At 43.8% G+C, this 15,228-nt stretch overlaps 1 protein-coding gene across 16 annotated transcripts in view; it reads left to right on the forward strand.

Annotated features, from left to right (window-relative positions):
- Positions 1–15,228, forward strand: part of LRRC7 (leucine rich repeat containing 7) — a 169,574-nt gene that overhangs the window by 84,373 nt on the left and 69,973 nt on the right. For 15 of the 16 annotated variants that reach the window (XM_032446216.1, XM_032446217.1, XM_015870860.2 and 12 more), the window contains one exon: positions 7,280–7,475. In XM_032446216.1, the coding sequence (XP_032302107.1) occupies position 7,475 (1 nt within the window). In that variant the 5' untranslated portion in view covers positions 7,280–7,474. Of the gene's footprint in view, positions 1–915; positions 980–7,279; positions 7,476–15,228 lie in introns of those variants that run through there. The other variant, XM_032446218.1, reaches the window with a different exon arrangement.

The raw sequence follows: 15,228 nt of genomic DNA on the forward strand, positions 1-15,228 counted from the left end.
TGAGGGCCGGGATATCGGGGTGTGCTCCCTTCAGAGACAGAAATCCAGGAGTCTTACAGTCAGAAATGTGCTGCTGCAGCTTCACAGTGTCAGTAGAATCTTATCAATGAATTGTTTCCAGCTTGGAACTGAAGGTTTTGTCTCATTTAATAAGCTGTAAATCTACTTGAAAAGGTTACATTGCAGTTAGTTAAAATTCAGATCTATTCAGACAATGATAACAGTATTGGTGCTTCTGAAGGGTTTGCTGTATTTTTGTTGTTAATGGCATTTTGAGCAGAAGGAAAAGAGATTGTTTGCAAGGCAGGCACTCAAACAGAAGTGAATAAGCACAAAAGGAAGAGTGAGCAACAGGCAGCACCACTGGAGAAATTTCTCCATAGATTCTGTTGCCTCTTTCTGGTAAGAGTAGCTTTTTTGTTAATATTACTTCTTCCTTCTAAAATGTGATCATTATACTGCTGGGACTGGAGCAGTGAAAGTGATTGTACACATAAAGTTCAAAGCTGCTCCAAACAAATTCTCTGCTCTGTGGCAGGATGAGGGGCCCTACTGAGCCGTGCTGTATCAAAATGGCATTGTGGTATCAGAACATCTGCCAAGCTGCTCTGGCTTGTAGGAGTGTTGGTACAAATTACATGATGTGCACAGTTTGTTGGAAGTATGTTATGTACTATATATGTGTTATAATTGAAAACAAAGCCAAATTGCAATAGTATACATAACAGAAATGCTAAGTCAGGGCTTGAAACAGTGATGCAGCACCTGATGGGAAGGCAGGGCCAGCTCAGGGGGGCTCAGGTGTGTGCAGTGTAAAGCAATGCAATGCAAGGCAATGCAATGCAAGGCAAGGCAAGGCACCTGAATGACTGGAAGGGCTGGAGCCAGGATCCACCCCTTCGCAGCCCTCGTTTAAGGATTGGCAGTGGAGGTGAAGGCATCTCACTGGAGATCCCTGCATACCTGAGGCCTTCTAAGGGTAAGTGGTTCCTATCTTTTGTTTCTGTGTCCACAGCTGCTGTATTTGAGCAAGCTCTCACTTGCTGCAACTTAGGACTTTGTTACTATGCTGCCATTGCTGCGCTTTTCATCACATTGCAGTTTATTAACCATTTAACTGTGTATCCATGTTTACTTTTTGCATGGTTACCAAATGCATCTTAATTGACTTCAATTAACTTATTTAAAATTTGGAAAAGACAAATAGGAAAAGTTACATTGCAAGCTCCAAACAGCTACAAAGTGCCCAACCCTGGGCCATGGGGTTCCCTGCTACAGACTCTTGTGCTGTAATTATGTGGGATGGGATCTGAGGTCTTCAATAAAGCTGAGCTCTTACTCAGTTTTGATAATGCTACTTGATTAGTACAAACTGTACTCAGGATGTATTTTTGTTTGCTTCTCCTGGTTAACTTTCTGGTGTTAAATTGTGGAGCCGTTATCTCAGGAGAGCTAAATGTGCAATAAATAAATGTAGCAGTATGGATTTAGGCCAACTGGGAGCCCAGTCATTTTTATTGTGTAGACACTGATGGAAACAAATGGAATTTCACCTGAACATGATGGAGTTCTTTTACTGTGAGGCTCTAGGCTTTAAAGTTTCACTTTTGGAGTTACTCCAACAGCAGGGCATGGTCTTGGCAGGGCTTTGAACCAGAGGCCCCTCCAGCTATGGCTGTTCACTGGTTCCAGTGCCTGTCAGCTTTTTCCTCCTTTCAGTTTGGCGATGAATTTAATTTTCCTTGGTTAAAAATGTTGAAGAAAGAAACGTGTAATGAGGCATCAAACTGCTGAGGAATGAGGCTTTTTTCTTTTTGCAAAAGGTGCCAGTAATAATTTAAATCTAATGGCTTCTGTCTGTCTGGGAGACGTTCTGAAGGCATTGCAGAGCTGATGCCTTCTTTAAGGCAGCCCTCTCCATTCACTGTATCTAACTTTGTCTACTCTGAACATACAAAAAAACAGGGCAGTGTGCCTTAAAAAAACTAAATCTGTGTTGTTTAAGTTGTAGCAGACTAGTCAGAGACTCCAGTGTTATCCCTGATGTGGAGTTGTGTAGATTATCTTTCTCCGTGTTACTAATAATGCCTTTTAAATAATGGCTTTATCTGGCTAAGTGATTGAGATGCTTTCTGCATAAGCAACTCTCTTTCCAAGGAGTGCTGTCTGCATCTCATGCAACACACGGAGAGACAAATGCTCAGAACTGTATTATCTGTTGAATGTAGAGCAGTGCTGGAGAGCTGAAAAGCTGGTATTTGTTGCCTTTCCAAAGCTGGAGTATTTGGAGCTGTGTTTCAGCAGTGGCTTTTGGCTCTGCTGGCAGCCTGAGCAATCACTGCTGAAATCCATAGCAAATGTGCCGTTATCACCAAACCGTTTGTGGTATTCATCCATGTGATGAAGTAACAAGTAAAGCAGGAGGGGCTTTACCCAGGACCTCATCCTTGGGTGTGTTGTGCTGAATTTCTCAGTTCTGTTAAGGAGATCAGGTAGATTCCAGCTACTTTATTTTTGCTGTTTTGGAGACGTGGGAGAGCCTTGCTAGGAGAAGGGTTTGCCATCCTAGAAATTAATGGGCAGGTGCTCAGGATTATAAAGGCTGTCAGTCAGGACTGTTTACAAATACTCGTATGCCTTTCTGGAAAAGCGTAAGTGATGTCAGTGCTGTGTCTTTAGGTCAATGGGCCCAGACTCCATCTCCTGAAGCTTTAGTGAGAGCGTTTCTACCACATGAGAGGAATTAATCAGACCCACTGGAGCTGCTGGCCGTTAGCGGTGCTTCTGTCCCTCCTCACCCGGAGAGCAGGGTTAGATGTGACTGAGGAGAATTCCTGGGGCTGTCAGAACTTGCAGCTGAAGAGCTAATTCTGAAGTGTGAGCATTTCACCTCCGTGATTCACCAAATGCCAGAATTCAATTTAAACAAAGCTTTGAGATGCTTTAATTTCTGTTTCAATTACTTGTCACTAAAAGTTCAAAATAGTGTTTGGTGTCATTTGAGATTATTTGACACAACATATGGATGTTTGTATATACAAAAGTCAAAATATTGTCTTTGTTTCATTTTATTTCAACTTCAATCCAGTACAAATCGATACAATTGGCCTCTTTTTCTTGGTCCAGATTTCCTCTGTGTTACAATGAAACATCTCAGCGGTTGGGATCAGGAAATATTGGACACCTTGTGAGTGTGTCGAGGAGCAGCTATTTTCAGTCATCTAGAAATGTTATCGCAGTCTAACACATGGGTGTTGAAAACAGCTGCTCCTCTAATTAGTTCAGTGAGTATTTCATTTTTCTACATGGCTGCTAATGATAAGACATGCCATAGTGATGCAGCAGGAAGTCACATGGAATGTACTAAAGGTGTTTTTACACAAAGGTTTGGTTCTGAAATTGGAACTTTGGAAATTCATTTTGCAACACTGACCTCATACAATGCCTTCCAAGAAGCCGAACAACAAGTTTGGAACGGGGATAAATCTAATGTTCTGTGTGCTGACTGTCATGAAGCTTAATGGCATCTGAGCTGTTAATTAACGCTACCTCTGAGCTTTTTGAGCGCAGTGTTGTGTGCATTACTTTTGTCTCTGTACAGAAATGTAGATATTTAAATGTTTTCTGTAATGTGCCCAACATTTGTAACAGCAGTGCTGGAATTATCAATTTTAGACTTACTTTTAGTTCTATCAGAGTAGTGACTGATCAATTGCATTTAACCAGAAATCAGCAGCGCGCAGCTTTGTCTTTGATTCTTCTCTTTCCCTTACCAAAAAAACGCTCAGGTTTTGTGCAACTTGTCTCTTGTGCTTTGAAGACAAGAGAGTTTCTGTGTGTCCTCACACTGGGAATCTGTGTGTCACTTCTATATGCTAACAGCATTTTTTAGTTAGTATGCAACCAAAGACAATTCCACTTGACTTAACATGGCCCAGGTGAGCCAACAGGTTGGACACCTGTGATTTAAAAGTACAGAAATATATGTTTATGTACTTCTGAAGGGAAGTGTTTACGTGCAAAATTCAAACCTTGATTTTGTCTGAGCGTTGAGCTGAGATTTTGTTGTGAGTCATCTTTAGTCACCGCAGAGTCTGACATTTCTGTTTGGAAAGGGCAATGCTGTACACTTAGGCGGAGGAGTGTGGCTGATTTAAATGTTTTATTGACTGATGGAATGTTTTGGGAGTGGAAAAGAGGAGGAAGTGAACATCCTCTGTTTGCCTCCTCTCTTATCTTTGTTTAACATCGTCAACTTCAGTGGCACTCGGTGCCAGAATGGTGCACTCCTTCTAGAATCAGCTCCACTCGTAACACGTGCACTTTGCATGTAGATGAGCCATGATGAGCCATTGATGTTGAGGAAACAAATGCAAGAGGCTCAGAAGGTCCCAACACTGCGGGTTCAAATGTAGCTGCTGTCAGTGTGTGGAGAACAGTGAAATTCGTAGAGTTTCCCAAGTTGGAAGGGGCCCATAAGGATCAAGGGATCATGGAGCCCAACTCCTGGCTCCCAGTATTGGGAGCTGTTCTCCTTGTGAGAGGTCTGGGAGCTATGGCATGTTATACTGTATTTCAGAAGATCTCTCGTCAAGCTTTTGAATTTCAGATGTCTGTAAGCTGAGGGTTCTTTTTAGGAAAATTCCCTGAGAGAAAAAAGAAATAACTTGAGGAAATTTTGAGCAGCAACTTGCTCTGAAGCAGCGCGAGCTTCCTTCTCCATCAGACTGACATCCATGGTAATCATCTTCTAAACCCAGAAGACAGGCTCTTTGTCTGCTCAGTAACGCCTTTTATTCTATCATAGCAAGTGACAAAATGAAATTGCTTTGTTGTAATTTGGTGTGTTAGAAATTAATGTTCACAAATAGTGAGTTCAGCACCTTCCAAACTGGCCCCCAGGAGCTTCCAAGCTCTGCAGAGCTCCCTGACACCGACATGCACAGGAGATCTCCCTTCAGGGTGGGTGATTCCCAGCCTTCACTGATGTGATGTCACCCATTGGTGCACAGAATATTATCTACATGTTTGGTTATAACACTGTTCTCATAACATTTTTTCCACAAAATCCCTTTCAGTTATACAGTAAATAGTAAATCACGTGGGGCTTTTCTGGTTATTTATAAACCTCCCATACTGTTTGACTGACACCAGGACATGGATGGGTACCTACTGAGCTGTATGTTCCATTCAGCTAATGGAAGGAGATGTACCCATGGGATACCTTGTGTCTCCAGCCCTGTCATTTGGGTTTGTCTCTTTGCTTGTGCCATGAAATGAGGTTGCATCCCTTTGGGGACAGGGACATTTTTGACTGGCTCCATTTGTGGGTAGCTCAGTGTCCCCCCGAGGTGCAGGGCAGGTACGTTACTTTCTGCAGCGTTTGAACATTGGGATGCAGAGCGAGGAATGCCATTTCCTTGTCTCCATTTTTATCACAAATTGAAGTCGTGGGTGCAAACTCTCTCCTATTACTTCTGCTAGTTTTATAGATCTCTCTAGCTAAGAAAAGACCTTCAAATATTTTATGTTAAAGAAATCAGCCCAGGTGTATAAACAGAAATGTCTCTTTGGTAGAATTTAGTGAACACAGCTATACTTGCTCTTTCATCTGCGCATGCCAATTTAAAGTAACCTGAGGGACTTAATTGGTGCTGGTCCTTTGATACACTGAATGCTGAGATCTGGATGTGGTCAGTATATGAAAGAGATAATAAGAGAGAGACTTGTTGAAATTTATCATTGCTTCATCACTGTGCTTAGCTTCAACCTGGAAAGAGGAATAATTAGTGCTCCCTGTCTGACTTGATAGGCTAAATGTGTTAGAGATTACTTTGAGCAAAAAGGAGCAGGACTTTAATTAGAAGATTCTGACAGTTTTCCAGTTTTATTTGAATAGGGCAACTTAGCAGCTTTCATCCAAACATCTCCTCTGGTGAAAATAAAATTAATGGTTTGGCTGAGAACTGAGCAGAAGGTACGTCTGGGTATGTTCAGGAAAGGTGGGGTAACTTCATGAAGAGAACATCACTGAGTGTGCCAACCCCCTGCTTCAGGCAGGGACACCTCCCACTCCAGGCCAGGTTGCTCAAAGACCCATGGTATATATGACTTCATTTTGGTGGTAGAGAAGACATTTCAAGCATCACTTTTTATAGCTGTATTTATGTTTTTATTAAGGCAAAAGGCAAATTCTATTTAAATAACAATGTTTTAGAATACTTATTTCTTTAGTTTATCTCAGGTAGACGTATATCAGAAAGAGATTCCACAAGGGTGAATGTTTTCAGTGTCTTTATTAATTTCTGTTGCTTCTTCTGCATGTCCTGTGTTTATTCTACCAAGTTCATACCTACAGAGAGCATTTTGGCAAAGGAGTTGGCTTAAACAGCCTCCAAGTAATTTTAAACCAGTTATTAGCAGTAGTCTGAATTTTAGACCAAGTTCAGTTCTTGGAGGGCGTTTTGGTAGGACTCACCAGGAGGAAGAAACCTGTTGACTGGAGATTGGATAGAGGAGTCTGGGTGAGAAATTAAAGATGTTTTAACCCAGCGTAGGGTGTCGTGGTTCACCAGTGACGCTCCTTCCCATCCTAGGCTCCTCTGCCTCTCTGTTTTTGTTCTTTAGGAACAGTAGCATGGACTGTTAGGATGTTGTTCATCTTTCTGAACCATCTGTTTTCCTTGGTGGGAGGGAGAAATAGGATACATTCCAAGCTGTTCCAAATGGGTTTTTTTCCCCCTCATTCAGGCTGAGATTCAGATGTTCATGTTCAGTTTCTGATGCGGTTCAGTGACACTTACAGCACTGTACTGTGGGCAGTCCTGATCCATATGTCACTTGACCCAGCAAAACTGTAATCACCTCTATAGAGACAGCAAGGTCTGTGGCACTTGCTTTGAGATCAAAGTGCTGTGGTTTGTCAGCTGAGCTATCATTGCTTCCCTTTGCAGTTTACAATTTGCTCTTCCTTCTGTATTGATTCAATCCTTTCCCTCAGCCACATGCTCACCTTTTGTTCCTGTTCCCTACTGCCATTAGCTGTTCCTGCATGTCTTCTCTCTAATCATCTTGACTGCTGCTGATTGTTCATGAGTGTTCAGGCACTCATGTCCCACTCCAAATTCTCTTACTTTCTCCTGCATTAAAATAATGGGCACTATCTGGATCTTGCAACCATCTTTGTGTCTGTCCTCGTTTTTCAGATCAGTGTACTTCTTGCAGCAAGCACCTGTCCATCTGAGCAGTTATACTCTTGTTCTATGGTTTCTGTCTGCAGATACACGCCATCACGCTGGTGAACCTCTCTGGATGCTGAGAAGCTGGCGCTGAAGCTGAAGCCTGGGCAGTGCTCCTCGGTGCTTTTTGCTGCCTTGTGCAATGTCTGCTGCAGAAGAGTTTTCTGCAAGTCCCTCTCTTGCATGACAACACTGTGTGAAACTGTCGTAACCAGTACAGCTGACAGTTGGAAAACAGTGAGTATATTGAAAGACCTTGCAGCAATCATGTTTAAATGCTGTTTTTCATGGGCATAGCCACTCAGTCCACAAGCAATAACAACTCTGGTGTTCCCCTACATCTTGTGGCAGTAGTTAAAGGGTAACTTTACATACCAGTTAATAGATAGAAGCAGATACGCAGACCATTATGAAAATGGCTTTGTTTCTTTTAATCCCAGTCTCAAGAAGGAGGGTTTGGGGTTTTGCCCTTTTTTAGGCTATGTAGAGGATGAATATTTTTTATTTTGTCACTATGGGACTCAACAGAAAAATGTTCTTGATTGATCCTATCAGAATCACCTCTGAGGTAAAGAGTGAATCTAGTAAATTAGTGAATGCATAATCTCCAGTTTCTTTTCTGTATGTGTGGTGTTGGTTGGTGATCAGCCAGCACTGAGCTCTGTGATATGTGCTGCTCGGTGTACACTTTGTAGAGTTTTCTTTTTCTCTGTGGGCATCCACATCCACACAGCAGCCCTTTCCACTGCGTTCTGTGAGTCACATGAAGGTAAGACACATGGAGTCTGGTAGTGGGAAAGGAGTGTGCTCTAACAGTCCTACAAGTAGTGATATGAACTCTATGGCGTAGCTGTTGTTCAGTCTGATCTGGGAACGTTGTTTTGGTTTTGATTGGTATTAGCACAGCACCTGCTTCAAAGGACTTTGTCACGGGTTGTGGTTGTCCAAATGATTTTGGTAGTTGGAGACATGCGTATTAAAATGTTAGTGTTGCTAATTCAATTGGGGATGACAAATTCCATGTTCCACCAGAGCAGACTGTACAATGGGAGCTCTGTGCCTATCTATAAATTACTGCCAAAAGGCTATTGCTGTTCTTACACAGCTAAGGCTTACTTTGGAAGGTGGGTGAGTGCCAGTGTTTTGCTTAGTGCTTCGTTCATGGTTTAACTTCTGTTTCAGGCTGTGAGAAATGTCTTTGGACTTCCAGTATTCCTTGCGCTTGTTCAGGGGGGGCATTGTAGCCCTCAGAGAGCTGACCTAACTGAGCTAAGGCAGGGAGGACCTGAGCTTTGTAAGTGAGCAGCTGAGCTGTGATCAGACAAAATAGTGGGAAACGCTAAGCAAAAAACAGACTTCCACTGTTGCTGAATGGAGAGAAGGTGCCCAGATACTTGGATCTTGCATTGTTGGTACATTCACACCTGCAATTTCAGATGAAATCTGATAAATCCTTCCATTAAGGATCAAGCCCGTGTATTTTTGAGTGGAACAATTTGCACAGTTCTGGTTGATGATCCCAGTTTACAGTGAAAGCAATAAAATTCTCTTTGGAATGTTATTACTAAGATTGCATAATTGGGTATTAAAGTTCTGATTATACTTTAACAAAGTCCTGAAGTTTGTAAAAACCTGACATCCCAATGTACTGAATTTCAGAGTTTGACAGCTCAGCTGTGAGAATTTTTTTTAGAGAACATTTGTAGCATAAGAACAGCATGTTAATTGACTAAAAAAAACTGAGACAGATTAATCATGGGAGGGAAAACGGTACCTAAACAAGTGTAGTTCTAGAGCCCTCTGCTGATGGAAGCCCTTAGGAACACAGGGTTATCCCAGTTCCCTGCTTTGAACAGCCTGGGTTGTTATTCCCTTGCATTGGGGTGAAATCCATTGCACATAAAGGTGGGTCCTCTGCCACTGCCCAGGAGGGGAGCCTGGGGGACTTGATTGCTCCTGAGCCTGGGCTTCCTCCTGGCTGAAGATGGGGCAAGATGGCAGCTTCATTGTGCCAGCAGCTGTGCTTCCTGGCATAGTGTGAGCATGTGGGTTGTGCAAGGATCTCAAATTCAGCAGTGGCTGCCATGGCATTCTGTGAGAAAATTACCAAAAAATGGCTGAGTGCTGTTGACTCATCTGTTGGAAGAATAGAGAGAAGAGACACAGGCTGGAAATTGAATGGATGGATGTAAGCTAACAGCCTGTAGCTGCCTCTGAATATTCCAGTTTGATTTTACAATGTTATTGTGGTTACACAGGAACCTTTCACAGCACAGCCTGCCCTACTGCCTGAAGTGAGTGTAGTGGTTGTACTACAGGAGGATGGAACAAACCAGATCTCTTTGTTTTCCAGCATAACCCTAAATGCAGAATCACAGAACCGTAGAGCCATCGAGGCTGGAAAAGGCCTCTAAGCCCACCTCCATGCTCACTGCCCACATCTTTCAGTGCCATGTCCCCATGGCTCTGGAACACTCCCAGGGATGGTGAGCCCAGTGCCCAATTGCTCTTTATGCTCTGCTCCTTACCCCAGCTGCATGGTCAACCAGAATTTCCAGGTGGTCTGATGACTAAAATAGGAACCTGAGTATTGCTGGCAGCATTTCAAGGGGGACTGCTTTAAGCTGAGAGAGATTCTGTTGTGCTGAGGGTCATTAAAGGGGACGAGTCCCCCTCCACATAACGGCAGAGATGAGTTTGGAGTGGCTGGGGGGCTTCTCTGATCTCAGCTGAGGATGGTGGGGCAGCTGAGAGCTGCAAAGTGCTTAAACAATGAGTGGAAAAATCTGCAACGTGCATTTAAGTGTAAAAACTTGTTGGAAGGGAGGATCTGCCACCCACCATCTTCCATGGGGAAGTGAAAGCAAATAGTAAGTAAACACCGACAGGGAATGATTAATTCCAGCTACTTGTGGTGGCTTTTCTTCAGCATTCTTTCTGTCTGCTCAGTAAGCTGTGAAATATCAGTAAATAAGTATGCACATTTGCCATGGCTTAATTAACGCCTTCCAGGAGCCCTGTACCTTTTTTACATTGTCCTACAGCTTTTCTCCTGCTGTGCTTCTCGTTACACCTTCCTTTAGGATCCCCATTTCTGTGTCCTTCCTGCCCATGGGTTTGAAGCTCATAAGGTTGTGATGAGTGTGGCTGGGCAGTGCTCTGTGCAGTCACCTCCATGAACCCTCCTGGAAGAGCCGCAGCTCTGTTGTTCAGTAGTGCAGCCCTTCCTGAAACAAGCAGCTTAATTGAGTATGAATGTGTTGTAAACTATGAAGGTGGTCTAGGAGACCGCCCTGAGTTCTGGAGGTGTTTAATTGAGGGTATTTTTGTTCACTACGTCACAGCTCCAGGGTAGTGCTGGGACTAATTGGTGTTGAGGGGAGAGGGCACAGCGCAAATTTAATTACTTGATTCTGCCTAAAAATACATGGGAGAGAACCGTGGCAGCTACGTGCATTGGAAACCAGAGGAGATGTAGCTGGTATTTGTAGGCTGTGAGGTATTTACAGAGATGAATGTCTATGGGGATGACACATTGTATTCTCACACTCCAGTCACCCATTTTCCTGGGTACTTGTGAGAATTACGTTAAGATTACATTTGTGCTGTCATTTTGGTCCAGCAGCTTTTGAGTTTTGTTAATCCGATTTGTGAACATACACGCAAGCATATTACAGCTCAGATGTGCAGCATTAGTGGGTATGGGGAGGGAAATGGGGAGCAATCAAGAAAACCTGAATCTGCAACTGCGAGGGAGGGTAGAATGATGGAACTTGAACTGATGGGAAGTGAAAGGGTTCTTTTATTTTCTTTGTGGTGAAATTTAAGATGTGCAGAGAGAGGGCTTAAGGAAAGGGGGAGCCGTCAGTTGCAATGAGCAGTGCTAGAATGGTTGGGGAGCCAATTTGTGTCTGTGCAATTAAGTTGGGGAATTTGAATATTGATGTAGGAACTCCTGGAAAAGAGAATAACTGTGAAGTAAAGGAAGTGTGACTGCTGGAAATGGTGGTTATGCACCGTAGGGTAAAGCTTATAGAGAGATTTGGGGCACTGGGAGGGGAAGCTGGGGGTGCAGGCCAGGATGGGTTCAGAGCTCAGATCTGTGCTTGAGATGAGTAGGGCAAAGAGGGACTTCTGAGAAAGAGGGTAACAAGAAGCACAGTGAGATCAGAAGGGGAGAATGGGGCAGGTGAGACGTTACTGCTGCTGGAGGAGCAGAAGGCTTAGAAAGGCTGAAGGTCTGGATAAGCCTGAGGAATTGTTTATGTAAAATATAGAGTGTGTTTCTAGAAGAAAGAACAGAACCTGGAAAGGGAAGGAGGCGGACTGAGTGATGGTGAAGTCCAAACACCACCTGTACAAGGTGAGCATGGTGGGGACCAAGCCAGCCCTGCATGGGCCATAGGTGGCAAAAGCATGGATGGTGGTGCTAAAGCAGGTTTCGTTGTGGTGCAGAGCCGGGGTGTGGATTGTGTCCTCTGGGTCACGGGTTGTGGGTGAGACCAAACCTGGTGAGAATACAAGGAAGTGCTGGAACATTTCTGGGCAGCAGCAACGTAAGGGACAGAAGGTGGAGTTTCAGTGGTGGAGAAAGTTGGCGAAACTTGGAAATATGCTACAAACAGATGTTATGACATACAGAAAATCAGCGTAGCCTGTTATGGATGTCAGCAGTGTCTGCTGGCACGTGGCAGTACCTCCATGTGCTGAGGGAGGAGCAGAGGCCCCTGCCCAGCACCCCTGTGTGTGGGCTCTCAGATCAGCTTTCACTGTGAGCCACAGCTGTCCCCGTTAATTAAAACTTTTTTCTCTAGCTGCAGTTTGGAGTTGCAGGTTATTATCTCTGGAACTTCCATTCTGCCAGCTCAGCAAAATGCGCGCCGTTTTCCTGCAGTAAGCTCCTGCTAAGCAGATTAATATGTCACGAATAATGCAGACGGATTGGGATGTAAACTGCTGGGAAGTAATTGGGTATTCTGTGCGATCCCTTTCCTCTATGAGGAAGAAAGCCAGACTTAATGAAAGTTATACAGCTCATATTTGAATAGTCATTTGTTTAGTTAATGTATTTAGCAGGTAAATCATGTTTTCTATGCTGTTCCTTTGGATAGCAGTTCTGGCTTCGTACGGGCAGCAAAATGTATTAATCCATAAGGCAAGAAATAAAGCATAGCTCATACTAAATTTCACCCCAGATCATCTTTAAGCTAAAGCTTTGCTTCAGATTAAAGCTGAAGCACACCAAAGATCTAAGCTTAAATGGAAATGGCCCAGATTCAAGAGCACCTTTCCTAAAGGCAGCTAGATCTCATCTTAGTTTGCTGGGTTCTCTCCTCCATAGAGATCTGTGCCGTGGGCCATCGAGCTGATTGTAATTTCTGGCAATTAAAAGCACAATTATTTATATTCCATGCTTGTTATCAACACACAATTATTGAAGTTCTGTTGGTTCTTGTCTAAAAACAAACAGAACAAAACTGCAGCTTTCCATAAGGTGAAGAAAAAACAGCTTTGAGGGGGAACAAACCACAGAATAGGCTACAAAAAGCCAAATGTTTTTGTGTTCACTGAGCTGTTTCTTCTTGAAGATATGGACGAAGCCTTAAGAGTGGAGATGTGCCCACAGGGTGCCCGTAACAGAAAGGTGAGTGGTGTGTTTAAGCACTAGAAGCCAGATGGAGGAGGCACGGCTTGTATGTGCAGATATAATCTTTCTGCAGTGTTTAAGATATCTAAATTATTCATAGTGCTGTTATTATAAATGAAAAGTTGTACTGAAAATTAAGAGGACTCGGAGTGCTTTGAAGTTCCCTAATTATTTTAATGATTCAGATTGAAAATGGACACCATGTAAATCACCTACACAGAGCACTTAATTAAAGGAGCAGAGAGAAAGTAAGAGTGGATGCCTGTTCAGTGGTAGGAGAATATTAGCGAGGAAAAGGCTTTTGCCTGAAGGAAATGTGAGGGTGGGCTCTTCTTCCTTCGGTTCCAACCATATGCTCATCTTTGTTCCACTTCAGATTCATAGTCCTGATAACAAATCCATTCCTGCAGAGAAACTGTCACGTGAAATTCTGACTTGTGGGAATAGATGGGAAATAGAATCAGAATATCCAAACTTGGGAGGGGACTATGAGGATCATGGAGTCCAACTCCATCTCCCCGAGGTCAGGGGAGGTGTTCTGTGCCTTTGGCAGCTCTGGAATCATAAAGGACACCAAATGCTTCTAGTTGTTCAATGGGACTTGAAGAAAAAGCAGTACCACCATCAGCGAGGTGTGGTTTAAAAAGAGATCAGGCAAAGAAAGAGGAGCTGAGGAGCCCGGTCTGCAGCCTGGTCCTGAGATGAATTTAGAGATGGGTCCTGATGGGGAGCTGCTGGCTCTGCTGCTGGAGCCCAGGTGGGATGGGTGTGGGGGGCTCTCACAGAGCTGCCCTCTGCCTTCCTCACTGCTGGGCTTGTTGGCCGTGTGGGAGCTCGAAGGGGTGATGGAGCTCGGGGCTGGTGGAGGAGTTGGAATGTTTGTGATTTCTGAGCTTGGTAGTGTAGCTCGCTGCAAAGACCCAACATATTAGCATATTAATGTTGTTGATTATGCTGATAATAAGGGAAAGAAAAGGAACAAAAAAATAATCACTTATCTGGGATGTATTACAAAGAGCTCAGTGAAGCAAACTGTCTGCAGCTTTGAATATAATTAATATTTTTGGAGCCCTCTGGCATTTGTTACCATTATCACCAATTCCAGCCTTGTAATGCTCTCATTCACACTTCTCTGCCCTCTATTCGCAGGGTGTCTCAGCAGTTCTTTGGCACCAGCTCATCACTCAGGCTGTGCAGTTTCTCAGAGTTTTCTGAAGTGCCAGCAGTGCAGGTGATGCCATGTCAGATAACATGGGCCAATGCTGAACTTGGGAATTCTTTGCTTCAATGAACAAGAAATCTACTGGCTTCCAAAGGCAATTTGAAGCTAGTTTTTATAACTCCTCCAAATTGCTTCCCCAGTAAGTGAGAGCTTCTGGGTTTTGTTAATGAAAAAGTAAAACTCATAGAAGGCATCACTTGGCACCTTTTACAGTAAAACCAATCAGGTAACCGCACTGGAACATGTTGCCCAAGGAGGCTGTGGATGCCCCATCCCTGCAGGCATTCAAGGCCAGGCTGGATGTGGCTCTGGGCAGCCTGGGCTGCTGGTTGGTGGTTGGTGGCCCTGCACACAGCAGGGGGCTGGAACTGGGTGGTTGCTGTGATCCTTTTCAACCCAGGGCATTCTATGAATGCAGCTGTTTAATTATTGGTTACAAAGACAAAACATTTCCTTAAGCAGAATCACAGCAGCTCCCAAGACCTGCATTTCCTCCCAGTGCTTCTGCATGTGGAAATGGCCGTGTGCTCCCAGCAGCTCACAGAACAATGTGTTGGGGCTTCCTGGGTTGCTGTGAATTCTGTTGACAGTTTAGTACTCTTCCACTAAATTGAGTGAGACTGAGCAGGCAGCCTCATCCCTGACTTTTCTTGATTTCTGAATGTCATGGAGTCTTTTCTAGCACGTGGTACTCGCTATATAGCACACAACTTGCTCTCAGCAGTGACCTCTAATACTCTGCTAAAGAGAAGCACGCTTCTTTCACAGCTTTAAATGGGGGTGGGCAGTATGCACGGGTGCTCCTGTCAGGAAGAAGGCAGACCTTATCACTTAGGGTACCAAGGAACGTGCAGGAGCAGCAACAGCACAATGACAGCCCCTGGCTGGCAGTCCAAGACCATCCTTACCTGCTCCCCAGCCATCTGAAGGTGCAGCCCTCGCAGAGCAAGTAACTCTCAGAACAAAAGGAAGACTTTATGAGAATTTTGAAGGAATAAAATGTAGGTAAGAAAAGTGTAATTACCAAAACTGGGATTAGTCCAGGGTAGGAATTAATAACGCTGAAATTAATGAGTAGTTTAATTACCATTAGTCCACAGGGCATGAAATTTTACTTCTTT

The sequence above is a fragment of the Coturnix japonica genome, chromosome 8 (genome assembly GCF_001577835.2).
Source record: "Coturnix japonica isolate 7356 chromosome 8, Coturnix japonica 2.1, whole genome shotgun sequence".
NCBI classification, from domain to species: domain Eukaryota; kingdom Metazoa; phylum Chordata; class Aves; order Galliformes; family Phasianidae; genus Coturnix; species Coturnix japonica.